Source organism: Vidua chalybeata, chromosome 4 (assembly GCF_026979565.1).
Source record: "Vidua chalybeata isolate OUT-0048 chromosome 4, bVidCha1 merged haplotype, whole genome shotgun sequence".
Lineage (NCBI taxonomy): Eukaryota > Metazoa > Chordata > Aves > Passeriformes > Viduidae > Vidua > Vidua chalybeata.
Window position 1 is genome coordinate 15,839,305 of NC_071533.1, and position 24,969 is coordinate 15,864,273.

The following is a 24,969-nucleotide window of genomic DNA, read 5'->3' on the forward strand; positions in this document are numbered from 1 at the left end:
TACATACTGGACAGTTTTTTTTTTTTTACCATATATATCTATTGCAAGCAATTCCAACTTGAATAAATTCCTTCTAATAAACCAGTCATCAACCACTTTAAAGACTAAAGTACTTTAGTCACAGGCATTATGTCACCCTCCCATCTGTGCAACAACATTACAAGGTAGCATTGAGGCCTCCCAAGTTATGAAGTTATGCACAACCCTTCACAATGAAGTTAAATTATGATTGACAATTAATTCTGTGGTGTTGGCTAGGCACTCACAGCAGATGCATTACCAATTTGGAATATTGTTGGTATTTTAGCTACTGAGCACATGTTTACAGGCCATGAGAGTACATCCAACTCTCAGAACACCTATATTCCAATTAATTTGGCATTGTGGACACTCTGTTTGCAGTCCTGCTATCATTTCCAAGTTATTCCGAACCGTTTTGTTTCAGGTATTCACAGACTCAGTAACAGCAGGTTTTGCTCCATTAGACTGCCAAAGTGATGGAATAACAAATCAGAGCAGAGCCTATATTGAATAAGTATTTTAAATAGCTGAAAGACGGTCCTTTCAGACCTGGATGTTTGCAGAAAAGCTGTATTCAATTCCACCACAGAGATTCCAGCTTGCAAGTCCCTTTTTAGCCCTGCGGTTGCCCTGCTGTTTTCACAGCTGCCATGGACCTGTCCTCTGCATTTACATAGTGGTGTTTCCACCATAAATACAATGGAGCCAGGGAAGAGTTATGAGCTCAAACATAATCATGTATTTGAGGTAGTTCTAAATTGTTGATCAGACAGTCAGGAACCTCAAGTTTATTCTCTGCTGCTGCTCATTCCCCTTCTGACTAAGTAGTGGTACTGTTCAAGAGACTTGCTTCACTATAAACCACTGGCACAAAGCTTTCCATTCAAGAATTTTAAGGATCCCAGACAAGTAAAGATTTCTGATTGCCGCAGTTTCAATGCATTTCCTGCCCAGTGTTACAAGGAATCAACTCTAAAGAGACATCTATTCCACAGCCTCCCCACACTGCCTGTTCACATAGGAATTTTTTTTTCCTATTCCACTCACAAAATACCAGACTCTGTCTGGCTTTTATGGGTGGGTTTTGAAGAACTGATAGGAAGGCAAAGAATACTTGTGCTCTGCAGTCAACCAAAATGCTTGGCCAAACTGATTTCTCCCCCTGCCCCAACTGATGGCAATTATTGCTGGAGTTACAGGCATGAAGAGGACAGGGAAGAGATGAAACTGATGCCTTTCTCACCCATGAAATGGGGCAAGCCTGTCAACCTGGACCATCTTTCCTGCTTCTCACACTCAGTACAGTTAAATATGAGGTTGTGCCAAGCAAGACGGACAGAAAGGGAAGATCTGAGTCTGAATGTCTTTGATTTTGATTTTCTTCTATAGTGCCAGTTCAGGGTCACATTAAGATACATACAAGTTCTGCTGATGCTCATACAAATCCTCTCATTTTCAGTGCTGAAGGAGATAATTTCTCCCTTGCTGCAAGACAATTAGCTTAATAACAACTCTACTCACTACAACTGAGAGGAGGGAGAGGTAAAAATTAGAAGAAAATAATACTTAGAAATGAATGCACACAAAGATTACAATTATTTTAAGATCAGTCAATGTGCCTAAAGCATTAACAGCCTTTCCTCTTCATCAGCACTGCTGTAACAACATCAAGACCACACAGCTGGCTACACATTTGTTTCATTTTTGGGCTGTCAACCATTTGAAGGCTTTCACCAAATTCCTCTCCACAGGACATTTTCCCTTTTCTTTCCATCTGCAGACACATGGTACTTTGCAAGGAAGTGCACATAATGCAATTACTGTATTCTGTTTGGTTTTTTAGGGGCAGAAAAGGTATAGAAAAATTTCACAAACTGTTGGTTACCCTTCAACATTCATTTCATAGTATAGAAAAGCTCCAGATCTGTATCTTCTGCAGTTCAAAGGATCTGAGAAGCAATGGTACAGTTGATGGCAGTGCCTATACTGGCCTCTTCATTACACACAGCTCAAAACCTAACAGCTCACTTCCTACAAAGGACAGATTTAGGAAACTGCTACAATTTCATTCTAAGAAACACTGAGCAGAGATTTGTTTTACTAATCCAAGAATGTAACCACATATTGCAGAGAGATATGAATCTGAAATCACTGAAGATTCTAACTAGTCAGGAAAAACACTTGCTAAAATGTTTTAAAGACAGTACAGTGGTATGAAAACCAGTAACAATGTGAGACAATAAACTAGAGATGTGTCTGACTGGATAAGATAATCATCACTGCACACTTCTACAATGCACATTTTCCTTGCGGCTTTGCCCCAGAATTCCCTGGCTCAATAAGTGCAAGTCCCTCAACCTCCCTGTAAGTCAATTATTCAGCTGATAATGTGGGAGAAATAATGCCAGTTTACCAATAATACAGGCTGGTGAAGCTTGCTTTTTTGTTTCCTGTGAAACATTTTGTGCAAGATCCTGATATAGCATGATCTCGCCCGAGGGCTGCTGTAGCCAGCAAGACCTCTAACAGGAGACAGACACGCAATATATTACTTGAAGAGTGGGTAATAGTGTTCTCTTAGTGCCTGGGCTCTTTTTCAGCTTGGTGGTACTTCAGAATTTGGGACAGCTTACAGGAATAGCGGTCAGGATCAGGTCCCAGCCACCAGTACAGGGGTACCAATGCAAACCACAGGAACACAACTTGCCAGCTGTGATATTTGCTACTCCACCAAGCCAACTGCTGGATCCCAGTTCCATAAACAGCATCTGCAGAGCAGGATTTCCTGAGGCCTTCCATACCTGCAGAATGCCTGCCCGTACAATGCTCTGGGAACAGGGCCATCACGCTGGGTCTCATGAAAAAAACCCACAGCTGCACACAGCATCCTGTGGTTTCTGTGGTTTACCCTGCACATGGTGGCTGATCAAGCACACCGTAAGCAGGCACAGAGTCTCTTACACCGCTGCACAGCCAAAGCACTGAGAAATTTTGGGCTTCATTTCATTGTTAGGGGCACTTATTTCAGAGTAGGGTACTCAGTTCCTGAAGTCTCAGCCTGGTAACTTACACTTAAAAAATGATATTCACTTCCAAATTAAATATAATGAAGAAATTTGTTAAGATTAACATTTAATCCACACTCACATTTTCCAGGTTTGGAAACTAACTATTTATGTACTCATTATTGAGAACGTTGTTTAGCTGACATTGTAATGATTCACGGGTGATGTTTTCCCTTCTCAGTTTTGTATCGGTGAAAAATAACATTTTGAAAATGCCTCATAATGGAATTTTTGCATCCTCTCAACAGCTGTGTGTTTCACATAAAGAAATCCCAGCAATTTTAATGAAGACACAAGAAAGCTTATGAAATCCAAAATGCTACTCCATAATTAGACAGACTCCTAAAGCTATTTGATCTTCATTTTAATGCCTAAATTTTTGCCCAACTCTGACTTGCAAACTATGACATAAATACATGCAAGACCTAAACCCCACCAATATACAAACCTCAGTCTTTAAACTGACTATGTGCCAGGCTAATGCTTAGAACTTCAGGAACTGTTTATAGGCAGATATTTAGAAACCAGATGCATTGTCTTCTCAAAGGCATTCCTTAGAAGGAGTCTTGGGCAGATTTTAGCCTAATATTCATTTACAGTTATATTTAGAAAACACTGCATTTAGTTTCTGTTCTTTTAGCCTGTATTGTGTTTGGGATATCATAATTTTCAGAAGTAGGTGATCACACAGTCTACACAGCAATGCATGAATCAAAGACCTAATTGTAATGTATTAAAAGACATTACTGTCCTCTCATTTCAGGATGTCAGGCAGACATGATCAAACCTCCATGATGAATATCAAAAATCAGGGATGTTTCACTGCTTGTCTTCCCTTCCATTTTCTTCATTCTTTTTATTTAAAAGTCTTATGCCTCAAGCACTCATATTAAATGTTGCTGTTTCCTTACATTGTAAAATAGTTTTTGGCTGTTGTGGCTGTATTTCAAGGTGAAATATTTTTCCATTCTATGACTGATTCTGTGCTGTGCCTGGAACGATACACATCAAAGCCAGGACTGCAACCACTGCCACCCTCTAGAAGGGAAACCACACGTGTGCTAAAGAAGTTAAGTTTTTATTTCCCAATTCTGCTATGTGAATGTGAAAAAGAGGAACAAAACACAGTAACTGCTCTCAAAGAGCCAAAACTATAGCCTGAAAGAATGTGAGGGTTGAAAAATGCACCCGCATATAAATTGCTGAAATTATTTTCCTTTGGACTGTATTACATTGCAGAAGATTAAAAAGGGCACGAAAAATTTAGGCTGTTATCTCAAAAGATTTGAGTGGAAATATGTTTTGTTCCCTTTGGTGTTCCCAGTGACTAAATTTCCATAAAACACCAGAATTTTATTTATATGTTTGATTTGGATCCCAAATGAAAACCTCATCTAAAAGCTTGTCTAAAAGGTCAGTTTTGAGGCAGCTGACCTAGTCCTACACCATTTTTCAGTATTACACTGCTCCCTTCTGTCAGTGTTCTGTAGTTTCATTGCCTCACTTCTTGTTTATCTTCTGTTAAAGAGAAACGAAAGGTTAAGCAGATATGGTTCCTTTACTCAGATCTTTTCTTTCAACTGTGTGGCTCTTCTACTTGGATCTCTTCTTTGAAGCTGCTATGAGAGAACAACTGAAATTTCTCAAAACTGATTGGAGCCCAAGCATTCCTTTCTTGCAGCCTTCTCTCCTCAATAAGTGCTCCCAACACTTGGCATCACGACTTTGGCACAGCAGAGAAATGAACTTTACCTGAGATACTCGTAACAGTTCTTCACACTCGATTTCTTTGAAATATTAAATCTCAGGGGTCTTATTTCATGCAAAAAGTGAAGAACAAGACAGGCTGGCACTGCTGCATTATAACAAAACAGATGTCAAAAAAAGGTGGAGACTGCTTTGTACAACTAACAGAACATATATAATATTAGATCTTAATTTAAATAATTGAAAAAGCAAAAGAACTCACTGTCAGTAACCATTACTGTTTGGGAGACTCAGCTGATCAGCCTTGGAACATTCAGTAACTTTTTCTTCAATTAATTTTTAAAAAACATTTAAAAATTCCACTGTACTTACTGGATTGAGAATCACTGTGAAGAACAACTCTCCTCCTTGAATACTTTTGTCTAATTCCTTTGGACCTCCCGGATACTCTTTATAGAAAATGGTGTGGGTGAATAAGCCACAAGTTTGCCTAGGAAGCACCTGAATTTATGAGAAATACATTAAAAGATCAAGAGCTTATACTTCTAATGAGATTATAAAAGTCAGAGAAGTAACATATAACAGATAATTGATGGGTATATTTGGCCTCTCAACTTTGCTGGAAATCAACACTGATATAGATGAATTATTATCACTAAAATCATAACATCTAAAAATACTTCATGTTTTGTTTGAAATTGGAGACTGATCTCTATCACCAAACTACAATTCTGAAGCCTCCTCAAACTCATTCTGTCCATAACACCTCATCCTAAATCCAAGTATTTGAAATCTAAAGTTTTAAAAAAATGTGAAAGATAATCTAAAATATTATCAGTCTGTATCATATCAATCAGTTCCACTTTTATCTGAATGATGGCTTTGTTGTAAACTTAAACTGTAATTGGAAAGGCAAATTGGGTTTTCTTTGGCTTAGGCATCACCACCAATAAGTCTACTCTGACATATGAGAAAATTTGCCAATAATACTCACCTTGTAAGAAAGATTTACTCCTCATTCAACTGTGCTATTTTTTAAAAACCGGTTGAAATACGTAGTACAAGCAAAATTATTTTTAAATCATTCCATGCACAAATCTTTTGTTCTTGAATATGAAAAACTACTAAATGCAGTTATGTTTTTCAGAAGAAACTCAAAATATTTTCTCCTGAATTCAGAAAATAATTTACTGGAGAATATTTCAATTATGTCTATTCCTTATGGTAACTCAACAGCTGAGTAGAGTATGCATGCTCATGTATAATGCTTAACTGGGATTCTTATGATAGATTAATTTTTAAGCATACAAATGCCTTATTTAGCACAGGCTATGGTTTTCTAGATACTCTTTATTTCTTGCAGTTTCATTTCTCAACATTTTTTTTCTTGTGATGCAGAGAATACTGTGATCAAGGATTGTAAATTTTGTTGTCAGAAACTGTATGGAATTTGTACATCTGCCACAGACTTGCCTAAGTTTTTCAAAAAAACTTTTGGATTTCATAGGGGAAATACAAGAACAATTTTTCAGAGGCAGGGAATGAAGCTGTACTGGATGGGAGGTGCTCTGACAAATCTTACACAACAATGTTCCTACTGAGTGTGCTCATTACTATTAGCCTGCAGATGTAAAATATTGATGCATTTGCCCTGGAGAATTGAAAGTTTGAGTCTCCCTGAACAGGTAGTTTTATAAGACTGGTTTTGGAAACAGATTTTTGGCTGCAGTGTCCTTGTGTTAAATCTCATTATGTGTCTTCAAATGATGTGTTTTACAAATATTTATGGAAGGGATTTTTGGAGATTCTGAGTCAATCTGTCTTCTCCAACTGCTTTGTGCTCCCTAAGCACATCCACAAACCCCTTATTTCACATGCAGTGATTGCTTTGAGGAGAACAAACTGTAGCTCAACCCTATATTGGTGTCAGTTTTGCTCCTAGATTTCTGTAGATAATTTTCATTTGCTTCACCCAAAAATAGATCAAAACATTAAAATACTACTACTTAGCTTAGGAAAGTGGTATCCATGGAAACTCAAGAACAATACCAGAATTCTGTTCTAAGTATTGTGCCAAGACTCTTGACCTCCCAAAAGCGCCTGTTGCAGCCAGAGGTACAACAAGGCCCCCATTAACTGCTCTCCCACACGCTCCAAAAGAAAGTTACTTGGGAACATGCCACCAAGTATTTTGGAAAGCTGTTTTGAAACACTTCTGAGGTAATACTGATGAGATGTGAACCCAAAATAGCCTCCACCCCTGATGGCAACAGCACAACGCCTTCCATGTCAGTTGTGTACAAGCCCTTCCTTTGGCAAACGTGGCTGTCAGTGACAGTGATGGGAGTTAGGTAATTCAGGAAAACAGTGGGATTTGAGAGCACTTTAGTAGCCTGGAGGTGGTGTGGGGGGTGTCTTCCTTCCCCGTAGCTCCTGAGGCTCTGGGTTAAACCAGGCTGCAAAGCCCAGCCCACATTTGTGTATGGCAGGAAGCCAAACAAGGGCAGCCATGCACAGTTCATAGGGAAGACAAAAATATGTAGCCATCCAGATGCAGATTCTGAGGTGGCATAACCGGGCTATACTCTTTTGCAGTTAATATTACTATCTAAATTCAAAAGCCAATAGAAATCTAACCCAGCATATTGTGTTAAATGATGCAAAATTGACTTCTTCCTTGAGCTCTTTGAACCAGCATTAACCACAGGACTATAACAGTTAACAGCCTGTTAACTGCTGTCAGCAGGGTGCCTGGATGCCACCTTCATCAGCAGAAACATCACCAGCAACAGACTGATTTTAATTAACAAGACACTGTGAAATATACCTTGCTACTTATGCATAGCAATATGTGCTTCTCACAGTGTGAACTCTCAGGATACCTTGCTTTTCCACTTAAAGGAAATTGTTCATGAAATGGCAGAGTACAAAATGAACATCAGCAACACAACTCACCATGATGTTTTTGTGGATGAAGCCTCGTCTATACCTTGCAGGTTTCAGATGTGGGTATTCTTCTGTGCTGGTTACTCTGATGTTCCAGACCTTTTTCCAGGCATCATAAAGTTGAACATGTACTGGATAGACTCCTGAGTGGTGTGGAGCCACTGCATAGCCCAAGTCAGTTGGAATACCATGTTCCTAAAACATGACAGAACAATGGCTACACTCAAAAATTTAAGAAACTTGATGTCTTGGCATTTCTCAAATGCTTTGTTTGTGAAAGACCAAGAACAGATGTGAAATGCAAATAACAGTAATATCAAAATATGATGGTCTGGAAAGAGATAGAGGGCAGTGTGGTGAAGATGAAACACAGGATTTTAAGACAAAAGCCTTTTTAGAAAATAATTTTGTGAGTAGTCAGGGAAGAAGGATATAAATGCATTTTACATTGGTTTCTTCAATCTACATGAAACAAAAAGCTGCACACTTTCAAGTTCTTGCAAGGAATTTGCTTACAAACTCCAATTTCAGAGAGATAATCACTGGTACATACTCAACACAACATGTAGCATTTGGCAGCTACAAGTACAAAACCACAATTTCCACTACATGTCCCTTCACAATTACTTGGATGAGGAGCCGAATTTCAGAGTCACTGCATTTCCCCTGTAATCCATTCAAAACATAAATCCATTTTTATAAAACAGCTTAACTATTTTAGTGTCATGTTAAAAATGGAATAAAGATAACCACTTGTAACAGTCTACAGGCAGATGTTACACAGTAAATCCTTCTGTAGCACTTTCGCTATTTTTGAAGACTGCTGGCATTTATTATGTATACATACCTTGATGCCGTTACACTCTCTTCACATCGAATGCATTTTCCTTCAGGTTACTTCTCAAAGGAACAGTCTGATCAGCAGAATGCACAGTCCATAAGATATCATTTTGCCATGATTTAGGAAGACTGCCCCTGCACTGCCTTTGACTTCTTAAGAGTTTTTAATATGGCTTGAATTGCTACAGCCATCCTCACCATATTTCCTAATCATACTGTGTGTGCAAAGCATTGGCTGCTACCTGGACCTCTTCCTTTGAATAAATTAGGTACTGAGGAACATGAAAATCTCTAGAAAAACTGGTGTGTGATGTTAGTAAAACCATTTATTGTGTGTAACAGACATGCCTGGTTCAATCACAGTGGAGAACCCTGAGTTCTTTATGTTTAAAGAATTGTGAAATTCTTGGTTCCCTTTAGGAATTTATGGCACACATAAGGGGCAACATGTAATCGGCCAAATAGGAATGAGTAACATCTGCCCTCCTGGTTGTACTGCATGAGAAGATAAAGAGTGGATACTCCATCAGTTACGCTTCTTTACATGACTTAATTCCATCACAGATTATCCAATTCTTCTTCCTTTTATTTTTCCTACTGTCCTTAAGCATGCATAAGCATCAGAAAGGAAAATATTCATAGATCGTGTAAGAAATTGCATTTTCTAACATCCCACTGCATCTCCTTCATTTATCTATAAACAAAAGTCTGATTTTTAAGGCTACTCCCCTCAAGTTTCACAATAGGCAGTAATAAGTATGTAATCTAAATCTTTCTCTCTAATAAGGGGCCTATCATTTTCAATGAATTCGTGTCTCCATTATTTCTTACTGACTGTTATTTCCCAGTTGAGCATCTCCCACACAATACACACATTGAGTGAATAATGCATGAGGCATCGGCAATTTCAGCCTCTTTCAAACAAGTGGCTACTTCTCGCTGTTATTAATTTAAATGCTCTGAGCAAATGAAACATAGTGAGTAGCTTCATGTCTGTATGTCTAAACATGAAAAAAAAATTAATAGAAAGTATCTGTAAGCATTAAGAGCATTAAAAGTAGTGAAGAAAATGGCAATTGCTGAAGTTACATAAGCCAGGGTTGAAAATGCATTATCCTTATAACACTCTTTAACGATTCCATTGGGCACACTAATCCCAGAGGATGTCTTATGTTGCACCAGAACTACAAGGACCATTTTATTTCCAGTGGAGCTTGCACCAGTACATAGAATCATATTAAAAAGGCAATTCTGGACACAAGATTTTTAAATTTTCAGGAATCTAACACCTACTGCAATGCTTTCTCAAAAGGAAACATTAAAGTAGAGCTGTCCTGTACTCAGTACAACTACAATTTACAGCAAACTTGGAGAAGTCTTTGTTTGAAAGAAAGCACGTATTTTACTTAAAAGCCAAGTTTTCAAATACAAACTTTAATTGGCTGATAGTCCGGTCTATCCTGTTCTACACTCACTGACACATGACCATTAAGTGCACTCTTTGTTGTTCTGGTATTTCAAATCCCCCTGCTCCTTCCAGAAACAAAACCATCACCTACCAACTAAAGAGCACCCAGTGGATTTTGAAAAGGAAGAAGTAAAATTAGGCTGTTGTAAGAGAAAAAACAGTTCAGCCAACAATTTGTGTCTGCTGATCTATTTTGATACAATTAGGTCTTAACACCAGACACCCTCTTCAGACAAATAACACATTTATGTATGGTAATTTTGGTTTATTGTATGGATTTAACTGTCATCTGTTTCTCCAATATCCTCAGACCTAAAATCTGCTTTGATTTTTTCTTATAGTCTCACTGAAACATTTTGATTCCGAGCTTTGCTGTGAATAAATAATTAATAAATGCAATGCTTTTCAAAACAAGTTTGCATAAAGTTGATGCAAAGGGAGTATATAAGATGTTATTTGGTATCACTGCAGAATTGCATCTTTGAAAATGTGGCACACTTACTTAACCCTAACATCCAGTGGGTTCACAAAGTCATTTGATTCCTTTCAATACAGTATTTATTCTTTCAGGAACTTGGGTTTTTTTTTTCCTCGTCTAAACAGAATAATGGTTTCTGAATACCTAAATTAGATAAAAAATGCAAAAATGTAACTCACTAAGGCAAATTTTTTGTTGAGGATCATCTGCTCCACCAGTGAAGACTCATTGTGGAAGAGGTGTGGCTGCATGTGACTCCACATGTGGGGAAACCACCAGAACTCATCCACAGATCTCAGCAGCAGGTCATCGCCCTCATCTTCCTCCTCAGTCCCTGCAAAGGAAATTAAAAAACAAACAAACAAAAAAACCACAAAAAAAACACCCAAACATTTCTACTTCAGTAGAAGTAAATTTTCTACTTTTATTATATTTTTACAAATGTTTGAAACAGTAAGAATGATATTAACATAATAAACTGTGACCACTTAAAATAATTCTTGCTGAGGCACTGGTGACAAGATGGGACAGTCAGGACCATTTGGCTGGCCCACATCCTATTTAATACTCTTTCTTTTATCTCTCCTATTTCTATATGGTTTTTTAAACAAAATTATTTTAAGGGATAATATATACTGCTATATTTCTACAGTAGAGATGAAACAATCACAAGGTAACTTGGTATTAAAAAAAAAAAAAACTGTGGTAGCTCAAAAGACCCCTCAGTGAAATCAATACAAATTTTTTTGTGATTGGTGGAATTTACCACTCAAAAGCAGACTGAAAGGAACTAGATTTTAATAAAAGGGGGGAGGCATTTACTCTGTTCCACACCAGCCACTAATGCAGGAACACAGCATACTAAAGTTCTTAAGACTCTATCATTCCTACTTGTCCTCACACTATACAGAACACCACCAAAATCAAAGTAATTTTAGTGTTTCATTCTTACCTGTGTGATAAAATTTTCCTGAAAATCCCAGGTTGAAAGTAAAATTTGTAATCTGGGCTCTCAAAAGATTCTGAGTATCAAGCAGGGCCTGAAAAAGAAGTAAACCAGCATATAAACATACCTGTAGAGAACACAGCCTGGCACACAAACTTAATGCAACAATATAAATATTTTTACAGTTATGTGCCTTTTCAATTGGTTTTGTTATTTTAAAAAAGCTCTTTATGTATGTCAGAGAAGTACAGATATTTTTATTAGCACATAAAGATTAAAGACCACATGAAACTCCTTCATTTTCCTCATGAAGATGACCAGCTATTAAATGCTGGGTTACTCCCTGAATCATGACATACAAAGGCACACACAGAGAAAAGACCTTCCACCGGTCACTCAGTAAACCTGGGCCAAAGCCAGCAATGCATTTCAGATCTCTTGTGCCCTCCCCAGCACTGCTCCATTCACAAGGGTGAAGAGCAACTGTCAGAGCTACATTTCTCTGCATCAGCTCAAGTACATCCATAGCATTTCAGCCATGTTTCAAAATCATGGGCAAGGTGAAAAGAAAATCTAGAGAGACAGCAAGAAGCTAAATCAACCCTATTCCACATCAAAGAACTGGATCGCAGATTCCAAATTCCGACTCATTTCTCAGACAGTGAGCATACTGACTGTCAGCATCTGTGTACTTGCACTAAAGCAGTACTAACAAAAAAGCAGCATGTAGGAAGAAGGGGGAAGCATTATTCATCAGGTAAAGCTTCACTCTTTGGTTTCAATATGCTCTTCTTGATTTGTTACTCCTAAAATTTACATATCACATTCAGGAGTTCTTTCCCAGATTCTTACACCCTGCTGTTCCTTCGTTCAGTCTTTCAGGTAGAACACAAATCCAGCTTTCCAAACTTTGCAAAGCAAGAACAAAACAGACAAACAAAGGTCATAGAAAAGTTTTCCTAGTCAACATATAGTATAGCACAATGATTTTAATAAAGTGGTTGAAAACATCACTATTGTCAGAGAAGCATAACTGTGTTATGAATGGGGAATGTATTTAGCTGCACAGAAAAGATTTAAATGACTGGAGATTTTCCAAGGTTGAAAGGTCTAGCAGGTGCCCTACTCTTGAAATGCAAAGACAACTTAGTGCCTTGAAAAATATGAGCCAGTAATTTTAATTACTTTCCCTGGACATTTTCATTATATAAGTGATTTGCCTACAATTATATGCCAATGACAACAAAACACCAGAAAGTCCAGTCCAGTTGAGGTATTAAGTATAGTACATGCAACTTACAATTCTTTAAAATATGACCCATTTTACAGATTCAGGCAACATCCACCTTATTAGAGCACACAAGCTCTTCTTCAGGTCTTTCCCAGGGCTCACCTGGTAAAGATGATCATCTTTCATTGCAAAGCCTGAAAACTGTCCTGTGAACAAGAGACATTCTAAAGGAATGAGCAAAATGAAGCACAGAATGGAGATAATTGAAAATAAGCTCCAGACTTATGAAGCAGAATATTAAGTGAAAAATCTTGCAATGCTGTAACAAGGGCTTTTGCACAGGCTGAGAGTGCAAAGATCTCCAAGGAGGCTTCTTATTCTAATAAAAGGCAGCAAATCTGCACAAGATTTATATGAAAACCAACCCTGGGCTGCTCAGAACCTATTCAATGAAACAACTTTATCTCTGTGTGGTTAAAAAGGTAGGAAGCAAATCCAGCTATTCCCCTCCTGTGCTGAGGGCACACATTGTTGAGGGGAAGAGATCCTGAGCACAGCCTGACAGCGAGGTGGCATGAAGGGCTGCTCACTTTTTTCCCTCCACATTAAGAGCTGTGAGCATTTTTTGAGCTGAAGGTTTTATGCTGTACCTTTCTAACACTTAACACCTTCCCAGCTTGCCACCCCCAATTTGGTCTCCATCCAGCAGGATGGAAAACTAGAATGACAAACAGGCTTTTAAAAGGGAGGAGGGAGAAAGGTGGCAAAAGGTTCAAGACATTTCAACAATTGTAACAAGGCAACACAGGGCTCACTTCTTCCCTGGGAATTAATTTTGCCAGTGTGGTTCCCACCTTCTTGCCTTGTGTTGGGAATGTACCAGCTAATTTCAAGGGTGTACCTGCTCTGCCTGCAAAGACGGAGGCCACAGACCTGCTGTGAACCACTCTGGGTACAGACAAGCTGAGCGAACATTTGGGTTGTCGTGCCTATGATTATTTTCTGGGCAACTTGACATTTTACTCATCTCTCAGGTTCTAAAAAAAAAATGTTAAAACTCATGAAAAATATATACTAGCAGATGGCAGGGCGTATTACTGTGACTTTCCATCAGAACGACAGAAAGAGAGAAATGTAGGGGTACTAAAAGCCTGAAATTTCATTTTTACATGCTGTTTTATAAGCTGAAGGTAAACTGCTGGTATTTTCTGGATATTTTGTAACTGTTTATGAACAGCACCTCTGGGTATCTGTATGAGATGTTATATAAATACACGAGTACTGAAGATTGTATTTTAAAACCATCTAGTCAAGTCTTCATATGTTCATAAATAACTAGTACATGCTATATCTCTGCTGGTACTATAAGGAAAATAAAGTGCTGGCTGCATAATCCCTTTCATGTACACAGCTCCAATGGAGTACTCTCTTTTGAACTTTTCCTAAGCTCACAGACTAGGTTTAGGAAATTCCTAGTGCCAGAAATCAAATGTAAATGTTCAATACATGATGAAAGACACCTTTCTTCACTAACAGTAAAAATAAAAATCTCAAAAAAAGGCCCTGTTACAATTGAAGGGATAGACACAAGTTATCCCAACAGCAAAACAACAGACTTTCTCATCTCTCAAACAGAAGACAGAGGCATGGACAGATGACATGGGCTGTCAAAAGTTTTTCTTCAAGTAAATCAGCTGAAAAGCCAAAGATAAAACTCCTATCTTCAAACGTGCTTCCCACTTCCATAGCCAGGAAGCCATCTTGCCTCCTGCCCTCAAATACCTCAATGTGATTTCACTTCAGAATCTGCTACAGAAAAGGTACAAGTGTCAGCCTGTCTTCAGCAGACAGTTATAATTTCTTCAGCATCAACACAAATATTCAGACTCGAATGCCTTGACTGATCAAAGGAATAAATCAAGCGTGCCTTCTTGAACTCTGGTTCACCAAAGAGGAATGACACCTTCTTTGTGCAGTCACACCAACATATTTATGACTATTTTCCTGCTGAAAAGCTGCTAAAGAACTCAGGCACTTGAAAAGAGAAATAGTTCAGTATGCTGGTAATTCTACTTGCAATCGCGTACATTTCAACTAAATTGGTAAGCAGACAGACAGAGCCTCACAGTGCTGCAGCATTAACATCTTACACTTCACATCAGTACATGCTTTCATGTCAGCAACAAATGCAAGAGGAGCTTCATCATTTTCCAGAGCTCCTCTCTTCTCCTTTTTTTGGGAAACAGACCTCATCTCTCAACGCTTGCTTGCTTAACTGTTTTACTGTCTGAAAATACTATCAAAGGAGACATTAAATTAGGAATTATTTTGCTTTTGAGTAAAATTTCTAATGTTGTGTTGGCTCTTCAACAAAGGCAAGGACTTTCTGAAAAGGAAGGACAAATTAATAGACAGTATAATGTGAAAGCGCCTGAGTTAAGCAGAGCAAGCCCCTCTAGGGGAGCTCTTTCAGAAGTAAGCTTTAACTTTTCCATATTGTATTTCTTCTGTAATCCCTGCAAGAGAGGGAAGAACCAGAAGTAAAGCCATTTTCTGAGTGGAGCTCTTGGTGTAGAGAGGTTTAATGAGCTGTAACTGATGCCATGTCCTTTAACTCTGCACTTTTTGGGACACCACTTTGCCTTTTCCTGTTCTGGGAGTGCTGCAGCAGAAGCTGCTGCTCAGGTACTGGCACACCACCTGCCTTCCTCAACCTTCCCCTCCTGCAGAACCTGGGGTGTGGGGAAGCAGCACGACAAGCAGCAACAGAAGACAGTCTCAGTGAAGGTCCAGCCCAAATGTCTGGGAATCAGGATTTTATTGGACTGTTTTGCTTCTGAGGAAAAATGATTCTGTCATGATAAATTATATATTTTGGAACATCATTAAAATGCAATGACTACTCTTTCTGGACTTCCAAGATTAGCAATTTGACACCCATTACCATAAACATTTAATCTATGCAGGAGAAAGAATAATTGCTTTGGGTATAGGGATGTACCCGAAAAAAAAAATTATCTATCCTTCAAACAAAAGGACAAGAGAACTTCATTTGTCTTTGTGTACTCTCTTAGCAGAGCTGACACTACAGAGAGGGCAAGAGAAAAAACAAAGAAAACTTTTGGCTTTTTCTGCAAAGTGTTTTGCTGGCAGAGAACAGGTAACCCAATTTTCCCTCTAAGCGTCAATAAAGTATCAGCCTGAAGCCCAATTATGTGCCCCCTACGTTTTTCAGTGTCCAATAGAAGAAAAAAAATTCAGGAGCCACAACTTCACCTTAGGGTCCAAACTTATGTGTCCAGTGAAGGATCCTTAAAATATAAACAGCCACTTTGGAAAATGTTGCTCAAATGATTTCAATAAAGTTTTTTCATCAGGATACAGTTTTAAATGCCACTGTGTGTTCCTTTAGAGTTGTTTTTTTATCCCATACAATAATGATCTTGATGATAGTGCAATTACTATTTTCAAATAATTAGGCTCTTTCATCTAGGTAAAACATTTGTACAACCAAGAGATTTAAAAAGTATTTCTAACTTCCTTCACCAACTTCTCACTTCTTGGAGGCTGAGGTATCAGCTAATGAGAATTGAGCTAATTATGGCAAGGTAACTTGAAGGTTATAAATACTTGGTGCCAACAGTATTTAATAAAGTAATTAGCATGCTGTTTTCAGGGTTCTGTCTGTACTTTGGCTTTATTAGCCCTTAATTAAACTGTACTTAGATGAAAGAGGTTAATGTTACTAAACAGCTAAACAATCTCATTATTTTGCAGTTAGCAGAAATAAAATCCTGCATTTCTTTTAATTAAAGGTCAAAAAAAAAATCCCAGGTTAGTTGAAACGGAACTAATAAAACATCCTATTGCTACCTATTTTCCCCTGGATTCTGGTCAGACAGTTTTCAATAGAAACCTTGCTGGCTGCATTTTTACCTAATACCTGACCTACTTATGTAACACCAAGTATTAAGAGTTGAGTTCTCAGAGTATAAAAGAACTCAGAGTAAAACCAAAGTGGCTCTAAAATCCATTTAGAATCTCCTGGTATTTTAAAATTCTTGTGATCTGGTCATGGTCAGTACAGAGAGAATGTGAGGTTTTTTAGCCCCAGTGGAAGCACTCCAGTAGCTGAGCTGCAGTCACACACAGCCCAGAGCTGCTTCAGTCCTGAGCATGACAAGCCATCCCTCAGATGCTGTTCCAGGTCACTTCTGGGCCACTCTGCTCTGCCTGCTTCGTCTGGCTTGTCTCCATTGCATCCAACCAGCAGCAGATAAATTCTAAGGATTTTTCATTGATTTGTGACACTTGTCTGGCTCCCATGAAATGTTAGGCATTACACCTCTGCACCCCTCATTAGCCAACCCACATTTCTGCAGCTTCACATCCTGTCTGCAAGGGTGCACAATATTCTGTCACAGATAAAACAGTGACATAGCTGTTCCGTCCAACTGGACATGTATTTTATAGTTACCCAGCTCAGAAAGGACAGAGGTTGTGATCTGAGCTCCCACCTCCACATTCATTATCAACAGCACATTTGCTCCTTATTTAATGCTTCCTCGCAGGCCAGCTGTAGCTGTAGCTCCCACTGCAGGCAGCTGGCTCAGCAGGCAGATCTGGCTGCAGGACAAGGAGGGCTGCCCATGAGCTCCGGGACTGCAGCACATCCCAATCCCTGACTGGACCTTCTCACCCTGCCACTGGCAGCGAGTGGCTGGAAACATCTGCAAGGCTTAGCTCTGGAAGAAGATCAAGGCCTAATCTTTGAGCAGCAGAGAGCTCGGGGGCTCAGCTGATGTGCAGGCAGTTGCAGCTGGGGCACTGCACCAGCTCTGCTCTGAGAAGTTTGTCTTATGGCCACGTTACTCTGCCAAAGCACTGACATCTTAGAGGTGCCATTTCAGGCCTACCTATACGCGTATGAAAGGCAACGTTTTGTAAAACACAGTTTACCACAAATTTGATTCCAAAACTGCCATTCCCAAGGTGCAATAGCCGGCAGTTCCTTTCATGCTGCTGCCTAGGATCTGCTCTCCATGTCAGGTTTCTAAAGCACCTCCTTCCCTTCTCACTCTTCCCCACACGTCCTACCCAGATAAGAAAGGAACAGTAACCTCAGTCCAACCCCCTGCCAAGGACAGGGATACCTTCCACTAGACCAGGTTTCTCCAAGCCCCATCCAACCTGGCCTTGGACACTTCAAGAGGTGGGGATACCACAGCTTCTCTGGACAGCCTGTGCCAGGGCCTTACCACCCTCACAGTAAAAATCTCTCCTTCCTGACGTCCAATATAAATCTACCCTCTTTCAATTTAATTCCTGGACTGGCAGAGGCAGATTGCGAAATAAAAAAATAAAAATCCATTTCTTTAGATAATGAAAGTAAAAATGTAATGTCAGTGTTACATATATCAAATCCAAGAGAGTGTGAATATGGCCTTCTGGAAAAACCTCAGCCTTACTTTTATCTTCAGTGCCAATATTCTCTGGACCTCAAAGCCTGAGCCTGGACAAACTAAGACCCACTTATCTCCAAAAGGCCTATAGGTTCTGCTTCCTGCTCAGCATAATATTAAATAAACAAGATTTCAAAGTCTGGTCTATATCATTATCTAAACGATCAGAGCTCAAGAGTGACTGAAATTTATCTATTTCTCAAATGCACACAGAATTCAAAGCATTTAAATTTCAACAGTGTTGTAACAATGGCCACACTTACAATATAAATCTGTTACATGATTACAGAAAAACTCAACTCCACAGACCAAGGTATAACAAGCTGCTATTTAGGTACCTTGGAAGAAGTATTGGAGACTGCAAGCTATGTCTAAAATGCTGACACCAAGCAAAGAGAAACACCTCGGGGTTTGTTCACCTCTCAGCTGATACTTGTCCCCCCCAGGTAAGACTACAGTATTGGTGTTAATGCTGAGTTTTATTACTAGAGAACAAAGAGAGTGCAAATGAATGAAGACTCAAACCCTGTAATCTAGATAACAATCAAAATAAACTGGTTGCTCTTCCTGCTTACCAAAACACAACAAAATTACCACATCACTGGCATATTAAATAAAGATTATTCCACACACTGGGCAATGCATCCATGTCACAGTCCATTCACAAATGCTTCTTAGATGTTCTTTTTTTTAACTAATACAGCCAAAAAGATTCCTCTGCTTCTAATGCTCTTTCTGAATAAAAATAGCTATCCACCTCTGTCCCTATGTTTCAGGTGAGCTAAGAAAAACCAAAAGCTCTGTTTCCATGTTTCACCTTTACTGACAGAAAAAAACAAACAAAAAATTTTCATTTTCTCACTGTCTGAAAGCTCCAGGTAAGATACAGCTGGGAATTCAATGTTCAGCTTGCTCACCAGCCAAGGGTCACAATTTATGTTTTTCTCCTTCTCTTTATGAGTAGTTTTAAAGCTGTTGAATGAAATTCCCCAGCTACGGCACCATTGGTATCAAAGAAATTACAAAAAAAAAAAAAAACCCAAGAGAAAGTTTCCACAAAATAACAAATACACCTCTTTTCTCAAACCATACTTTCATGATTATATATAGCCCACACAGAAATAACATAAAAACTTATTGCAAGTTAATAAGGACCTTGACAATTTCATTGGCTCCCACTTAGTACCAAGTCTAAAGGATGTAACTGCAGAAAATCCCAAGACTTCCGAGAAAAAGCGGGGGTGGGGGGGGAGTGAATGATTTTATTATAGTGTTAATGCACACCTTACCCTAAAAGACAAGATTACAAAAGCTAGGTGTGCCTAGATAAACATCCCAGCTGGCAAAGTCTACACTTCCAGCCTCAAACCAACACAGGAATCCAACTGAGCTCTGCATTTGATTTACTGTATGAGACTGAAAACATATCTTAATACAAATGCCCTGCCAATATTATATTCTTTGCAACAGCATATTTCATACTCTTTTGCCAAATCTAATTTTTAAAGACTTCCATAATCCTTCAACTTCCTTTTGGATATTAGCCTCTGTTCTGCTGCTATAATTGGCTATTCAGCCTACACTTAAATATCTCTGTGCCTTACATTAAATATTTTTATCCACCCTCACTGTTTATACCCTGCAGACATCTGCAGCCCATTGCTTTCTGCTTTGGTTATTGTTACTTACTGCATTCTTTAGCCTTTCTTTTTTTCACTCAGATGTTTCCTGACTATTCTGGTGTCTCTAAGAACTCTCAAAATATTTCTAATCCAGTAGTAAAGAATTGAGCACAATCTAGAAATCTCCTCAGTCAGTAAGATGAAGTACTTCACTGATGTAAAATATTTTTCATAGTCTGTTGGAATTTAAATGCAGCTTACATTACAAACTCAGATAATTTTAGTATTCATCTTGTTTTACGAGAGTCTCAGGATTACCATTTTCAACATTTCTATTACCTTTAACAATGGCAGTGGAAAAGGACAAGGAATAAGAGGAACATTTTGCAGCATAAAATAATATTTTTTACAGAAATGCAAAATTGATTTTCAGCCTCCTTTTGAGTGTCATTAGCATTCTATCGAAGACAACTCTGAGGTATCTTTAGTCCAAGGCCAATTTAAAATGGAGAAGAGACACTTGGCTTATTCCCAGGATTGCTAACACTAAAAAGGCAAGTAAATGGAAGCTTGAGGAAGAGCTGTGGCTTATTAGTTCCACAAAAATACAACCATTGTTCCCAAACCAAATCAAACCTGGCTCCTCTGGAGAGTCTTTGTCATGTGGATGTACTGACCTGGGTTGGAATGAATTTGGGGAGCATTCCTCTGCACAGTCACAGGCTTTATTTGTCCTAACTACTGTTTCTGTTTTTAAATGGATTGCAGTATAATTTTTGCAATATAAAGCCACTTTTAAATTTAATTTATTACTTATCTCAGATATGAAGCTACACTTTAAGGAGTAACAGTAACTCTTCTCCAGGACTGCAAAGTGGAAGAAGGAGTCTCCTAAAGAGTAACTACTTCTAAAATTTGGTCGTAAGGTTTTTATGGTCTGTGCACACAAAAAAAACTGGAATTGGAAATAGATAGAGAATTGTTATTCCATGAGGGGTTACACATAAACTGGCAACCAACTGCTTTTCCTTCACGTGGTTTTGTAAGCATGGTCACCTAGAACCAGTCATGCCATTGCACTGACCTTCCAGGCTGAAGAGGAGAAGCAAGGCCACTCCCCATGCTGCTGCACTGTAAAGGAAATGAATGAATTAGGAGTCCCACTTCCACTCTCGTTTTTCTCTTCTCACTAGACTGTGCCCTGTGATGTGACTAAAGAGCAGTATGGAGGAAGGTTCACTTTTGGTATCATGTTTTACAGTTAATGGCTTTGATTTCCAGATCTGTCTGCAGTTTGTTCTTTATTTGTCGGCTGTAAAAGTTTTATTCCGTTCTGTTAGCAGCAGGAAGTGGATGGCTAACTTGTCACTGAAAAAGCCCAGAATAAATCTTGCAGCAGCCACTTGTACGCTGCTGATGAATCTGTGCAGCTCTGCAGGAAGCTGTAATGCATCATCATTGTATTATTGACGTGTTTGCTGAACAAAAAGAGCCTCTGACCAAGAGAGCTCGCAATCCAAGCAAAGAGAGGGACTGACAGGATAGCAGATTTTGTTTCCATGGCCAGGTGGATCGACCCAACTGCTGCAGTGTTTAGGTTATGCTGACAACATGCTGAAAGTGTGCAGAATCACACACATTTTTTTATCATGCCCATGAAAATACTCACCTACATTCCTAAAGTGTATACTTTTAAGTAGACAGAGGAAGACAGACCTTGCTAACCACGTGGCTGTGAACCAAAAATGATCTCAGTGCAGGCTGGCACACTGGGTGGACATAAGCATTTCTTATGGATTTCTTTGGATGGGAAGCCTTATGCTCAAGAGTAAAGAAATCTCTGCATAATATATAAGTCAAGGGAAAAACCAGAAACAGCATTACCAAGTATTCAGAGTTAGATCACTTGATCTCAGGTGAGCGTCATTCATTAAGTTTCATTTAAAAGAGCTCTTGAATCAGAGAACTCCATTGAGAACAGGAAGACACCGTTGTCACATTAAACCTAAGGATAGCAAAGTATTCACCACCATAGAGAAATATGGGGAATTTAGAAATGAAAACAAATTACTCTCACTTTCTGGAAAGATGCAAAAGACTGAACCCACAGTGCACATCATCTTATTTGGGAAAGCAGCAGATCCATAGAAGCCATGATTTCCTTACTTTGGTTCTATCCTGAAGGAACCAAGGAATATATAAACAATAGTCCAATCAGGTGCTGGGGTACAAGAGCTTGAAGCAAATCAGCCTCATTGCCCTCAAAGACCTAATGGGATTTACCATGCCAAGAAACAGTTACTGCAGTCTCTCTGACAATAAAAAACTGCAACTCAAATGCATTTTTCTTCTCCTAGCTACCTGCTACTGAATTTATAACCACGAGTGATGGTGCAATCCTTGACATATCACTGTCTCAAGACTCAGGTCTGCATTAAATATTTTTAGGTTTTCATGTACAGTGTCAGAACATTACAATTAAAACAAAAACTAACTAAAAACCCCGTCAGATTCAGTTATTCCAGTATTGCAAAACTAAAGAGAGGGGGGAAAAAAACCACAGTAATTTATTTTTCAAAGAAAACCAAATACAAAATACCTGACGAAACAAAAAAGAATTTCAGCAAAAGCACAACTAAGGCAAACCACTGAATTTACAGGAATGAAGGCTGCAATACCAAAACTGCATGCACACTTTTTGTCCTCATCCACCATGGATAAACTGCTAAATTAAACTCAGCACCAAGCTTATTCCATGGATTTGGTTTTGTCCAGCTCACACAGGTAGAGAACAGGAGGAAGAGGCCCACGAGGAATTACCAGCATTGCTCTGGCAGCCCCAGAAGTGTCATATCAAAGCAGAACCAGCTCGTCTGCATCCCTGTGGTCCCTCTGCAGTCCCCTTGCTCTGGAAGAAGATTTTTATCCTGCTTTCAACTTCAAACAGCAGCATGATTTTAACAAAAAGAGCTAGGCTCTGTTGAGCAGCAGTTGTATCCATCTTACTAGAATAAAATTCACAGAGGCTGGCATATGAACCAAACTGCTTTTAGAAGTTAGATGTTACGGTGACTGACTGGTAGAGTGTACTACATGCTGGTAGCAGTCCATAAAATATGTAAGACAATTTTTATAACTTCTTTTAAAATTTCATTTTAGTTCTGAAATCTAATTCTAACTCCACTGTCCCATGTGCAATATTCCTACACTACTACAGCTGACACAATATGCGCAAGTAAATCAGTCTTCCTAGGGCATCAGAAAGCTACAGAGACACCCCAGTCAGTAATTTTCCTTCTCCTTGACACTTCTGAAGAACTGAATGCACTTTTTACTTGCTATTTCCAACAAGTGAGAATGAAATACCTCAGGAGCTTCAGGTCAAATTAAGAAAGAACATACGTACACACACAGCAGACACATTCCACAATGGTATACAGGTATTACAGCTAACTGACTGGGAATACAGAATGATTTAGCAGAACAAAAGTTCATAATCATTAATTTCTTATGTAATTTAAAGACGTGATTAAAAAGATTTTTTAAATTTCCCCAAAGGGAAGATTTATGGCTCAGTGGTTCTGCAGCTGACATATTTGATGACATATCTGTCACGTGTCAGGTTTTCTGATAACCTTCTATGGGATCCTACAGATAAAGAAGCAATTAACTTAGAGAACTAGACTTCCTCCTGTGACAGGGACCATCCTTTGTCTTGACAGTTCAGGCTTTCTGCCTGAACCTTGTAACCCTTCTGCCTTAACACAATATATATGGAAGATTCTCTCCTGAGGCAAATATTTAGGTCATTCCTATGCAAGAAAAACTGAACAGCCATATGACTGGATTTTTAAAATTTATAGCCAAGTGGTCTGCTTTGCCTTGGGAAGTTCTGGTTTCTTTCCATGTATGCTGCAGAGGGTGAAAAGATACTTAATGGGTTTTAAATAACTGCAATAATTTAAGCAGTGCTGAGGAATGTGGATGAATTTAATGGAGGGAATATACAATTAGCTTTTAGTGGGGAAATCTGTTATTAAACAGAACTATATTAAACAAAAGGTTAGGCCACCAATGTTACTAAGAAAGCAACAAAACAGTGACAGCACTGGCTATGGAAAACGGAAGAGGACTGATCTGACCAAATACAAATGTTTATATTTGATGTTACTCACTCTGGAAACGATTTATGAACAAAGTCACATACTTTTAAGGTGCAATTCACTTAACCAGTGCCTCCCTGAAGATGAGCTGTTTTTCTGTGTTTAAGTCTACTGTGGCAAGTTGAGCAGTAGCTCCATTAGAGGTGTCTGCCTCTCAACATCCGAGCAAGATGAGTGACTGTATGGAGACTGAAGGGCTATGAAATTGATTCCTTTTGGCTGAACCTTCTCCATTACCAGAACAATGTTTGGCACAGCTTTTTTCTCCAGTTCTCCAGCAATTAATGCTAGAAGACTGCAGCCTGACTCCTGCACTGCCCCCTGCAGTGCACATATACACTAACAGATGCACTGCCCAAGCACTCCCAAACCAGAATGATACATAAGGATCTATCCTTCCAATAATGGATATGGTTAATATGAAGACTTTTCTTTGGCAATTATAAAGAATAACTACAGGTACAGAAACAGGTTAGGCTTATCTGAGGAGATCCCCATCCTGACTTCAATTCAGTCTCTTTTGAACTCACACAAAGGTCCACACAGTCAAGACAAGCTCAAACAGCTAATTATTAGGAAAAAATAATTTGTCAGTGTTCTAACTTTTCCTTTGAAAAATGTGATTAACTCTCCAGGAACTCCAGCAAGTGCATTTACTGGGGAAATGAAGGGAAAGGTAGATGGCCTAGACCACCAGCACAGAACAAACTGTCATCAGGAAAAAAACCCACATTTAATTTCCCCTCTTTTATCACCTGCTTCTCCCTTGAAAAATTTCAATGCTTCATAGTAATAAAAATTTCACAAAGAGTAACTGTAAGAAAAGAAGATATTAAATTAGTAGACTGTCAGACAGACAATCACGGTCTATTAAGATAAACTTATTCTGTGGATCTCTAGATAGATTATTCTCTGTATGTCCATTTAAATGAATTATTTGCACTGCACAGGCTCTTAAGTCCTTATAAAAGAAACAAGGAAAATATAACATTGCCACAGCTTAGTGGTCCCTCCTGCCTG

General features: G+C 38.8%; 1 protein-coding gene across 1 annotated transcript in view; it reads right to left on the minus strand.

Annotated features, from left to right (window-relative positions):
* Positions 1–24,969, minus strand: part of LOC128787331 (bifunctional heparan sulfate N-deacetylase/N-sulfotransferase 3) — a 45,183-nt gene that overhangs the window by 16,243 nt on the left and 3,971 nt on the right. Inside the window, exons 2-5 of the mRNA XM_053941387.1 lie at positions 11,478–11,565; positions 10,705–10,859; positions 7,749–7,934; positions 5,166–5,294 (exon numbers count right to left, since the gene is read on the minus strand). Of these exons, the coding sequence (XP_053797362.1) occupies positions 5,166–5,294; positions 7,749–7,934; positions 10,705–10,859; positions 11,478–11,565 (558 nt within the window). The remainder of the gene's footprint in view (positions 1–5,165; positions 5,295–7,748; positions 7,935–10,704; positions 10,860–11,477; positions 11,566–24,969) is intronic.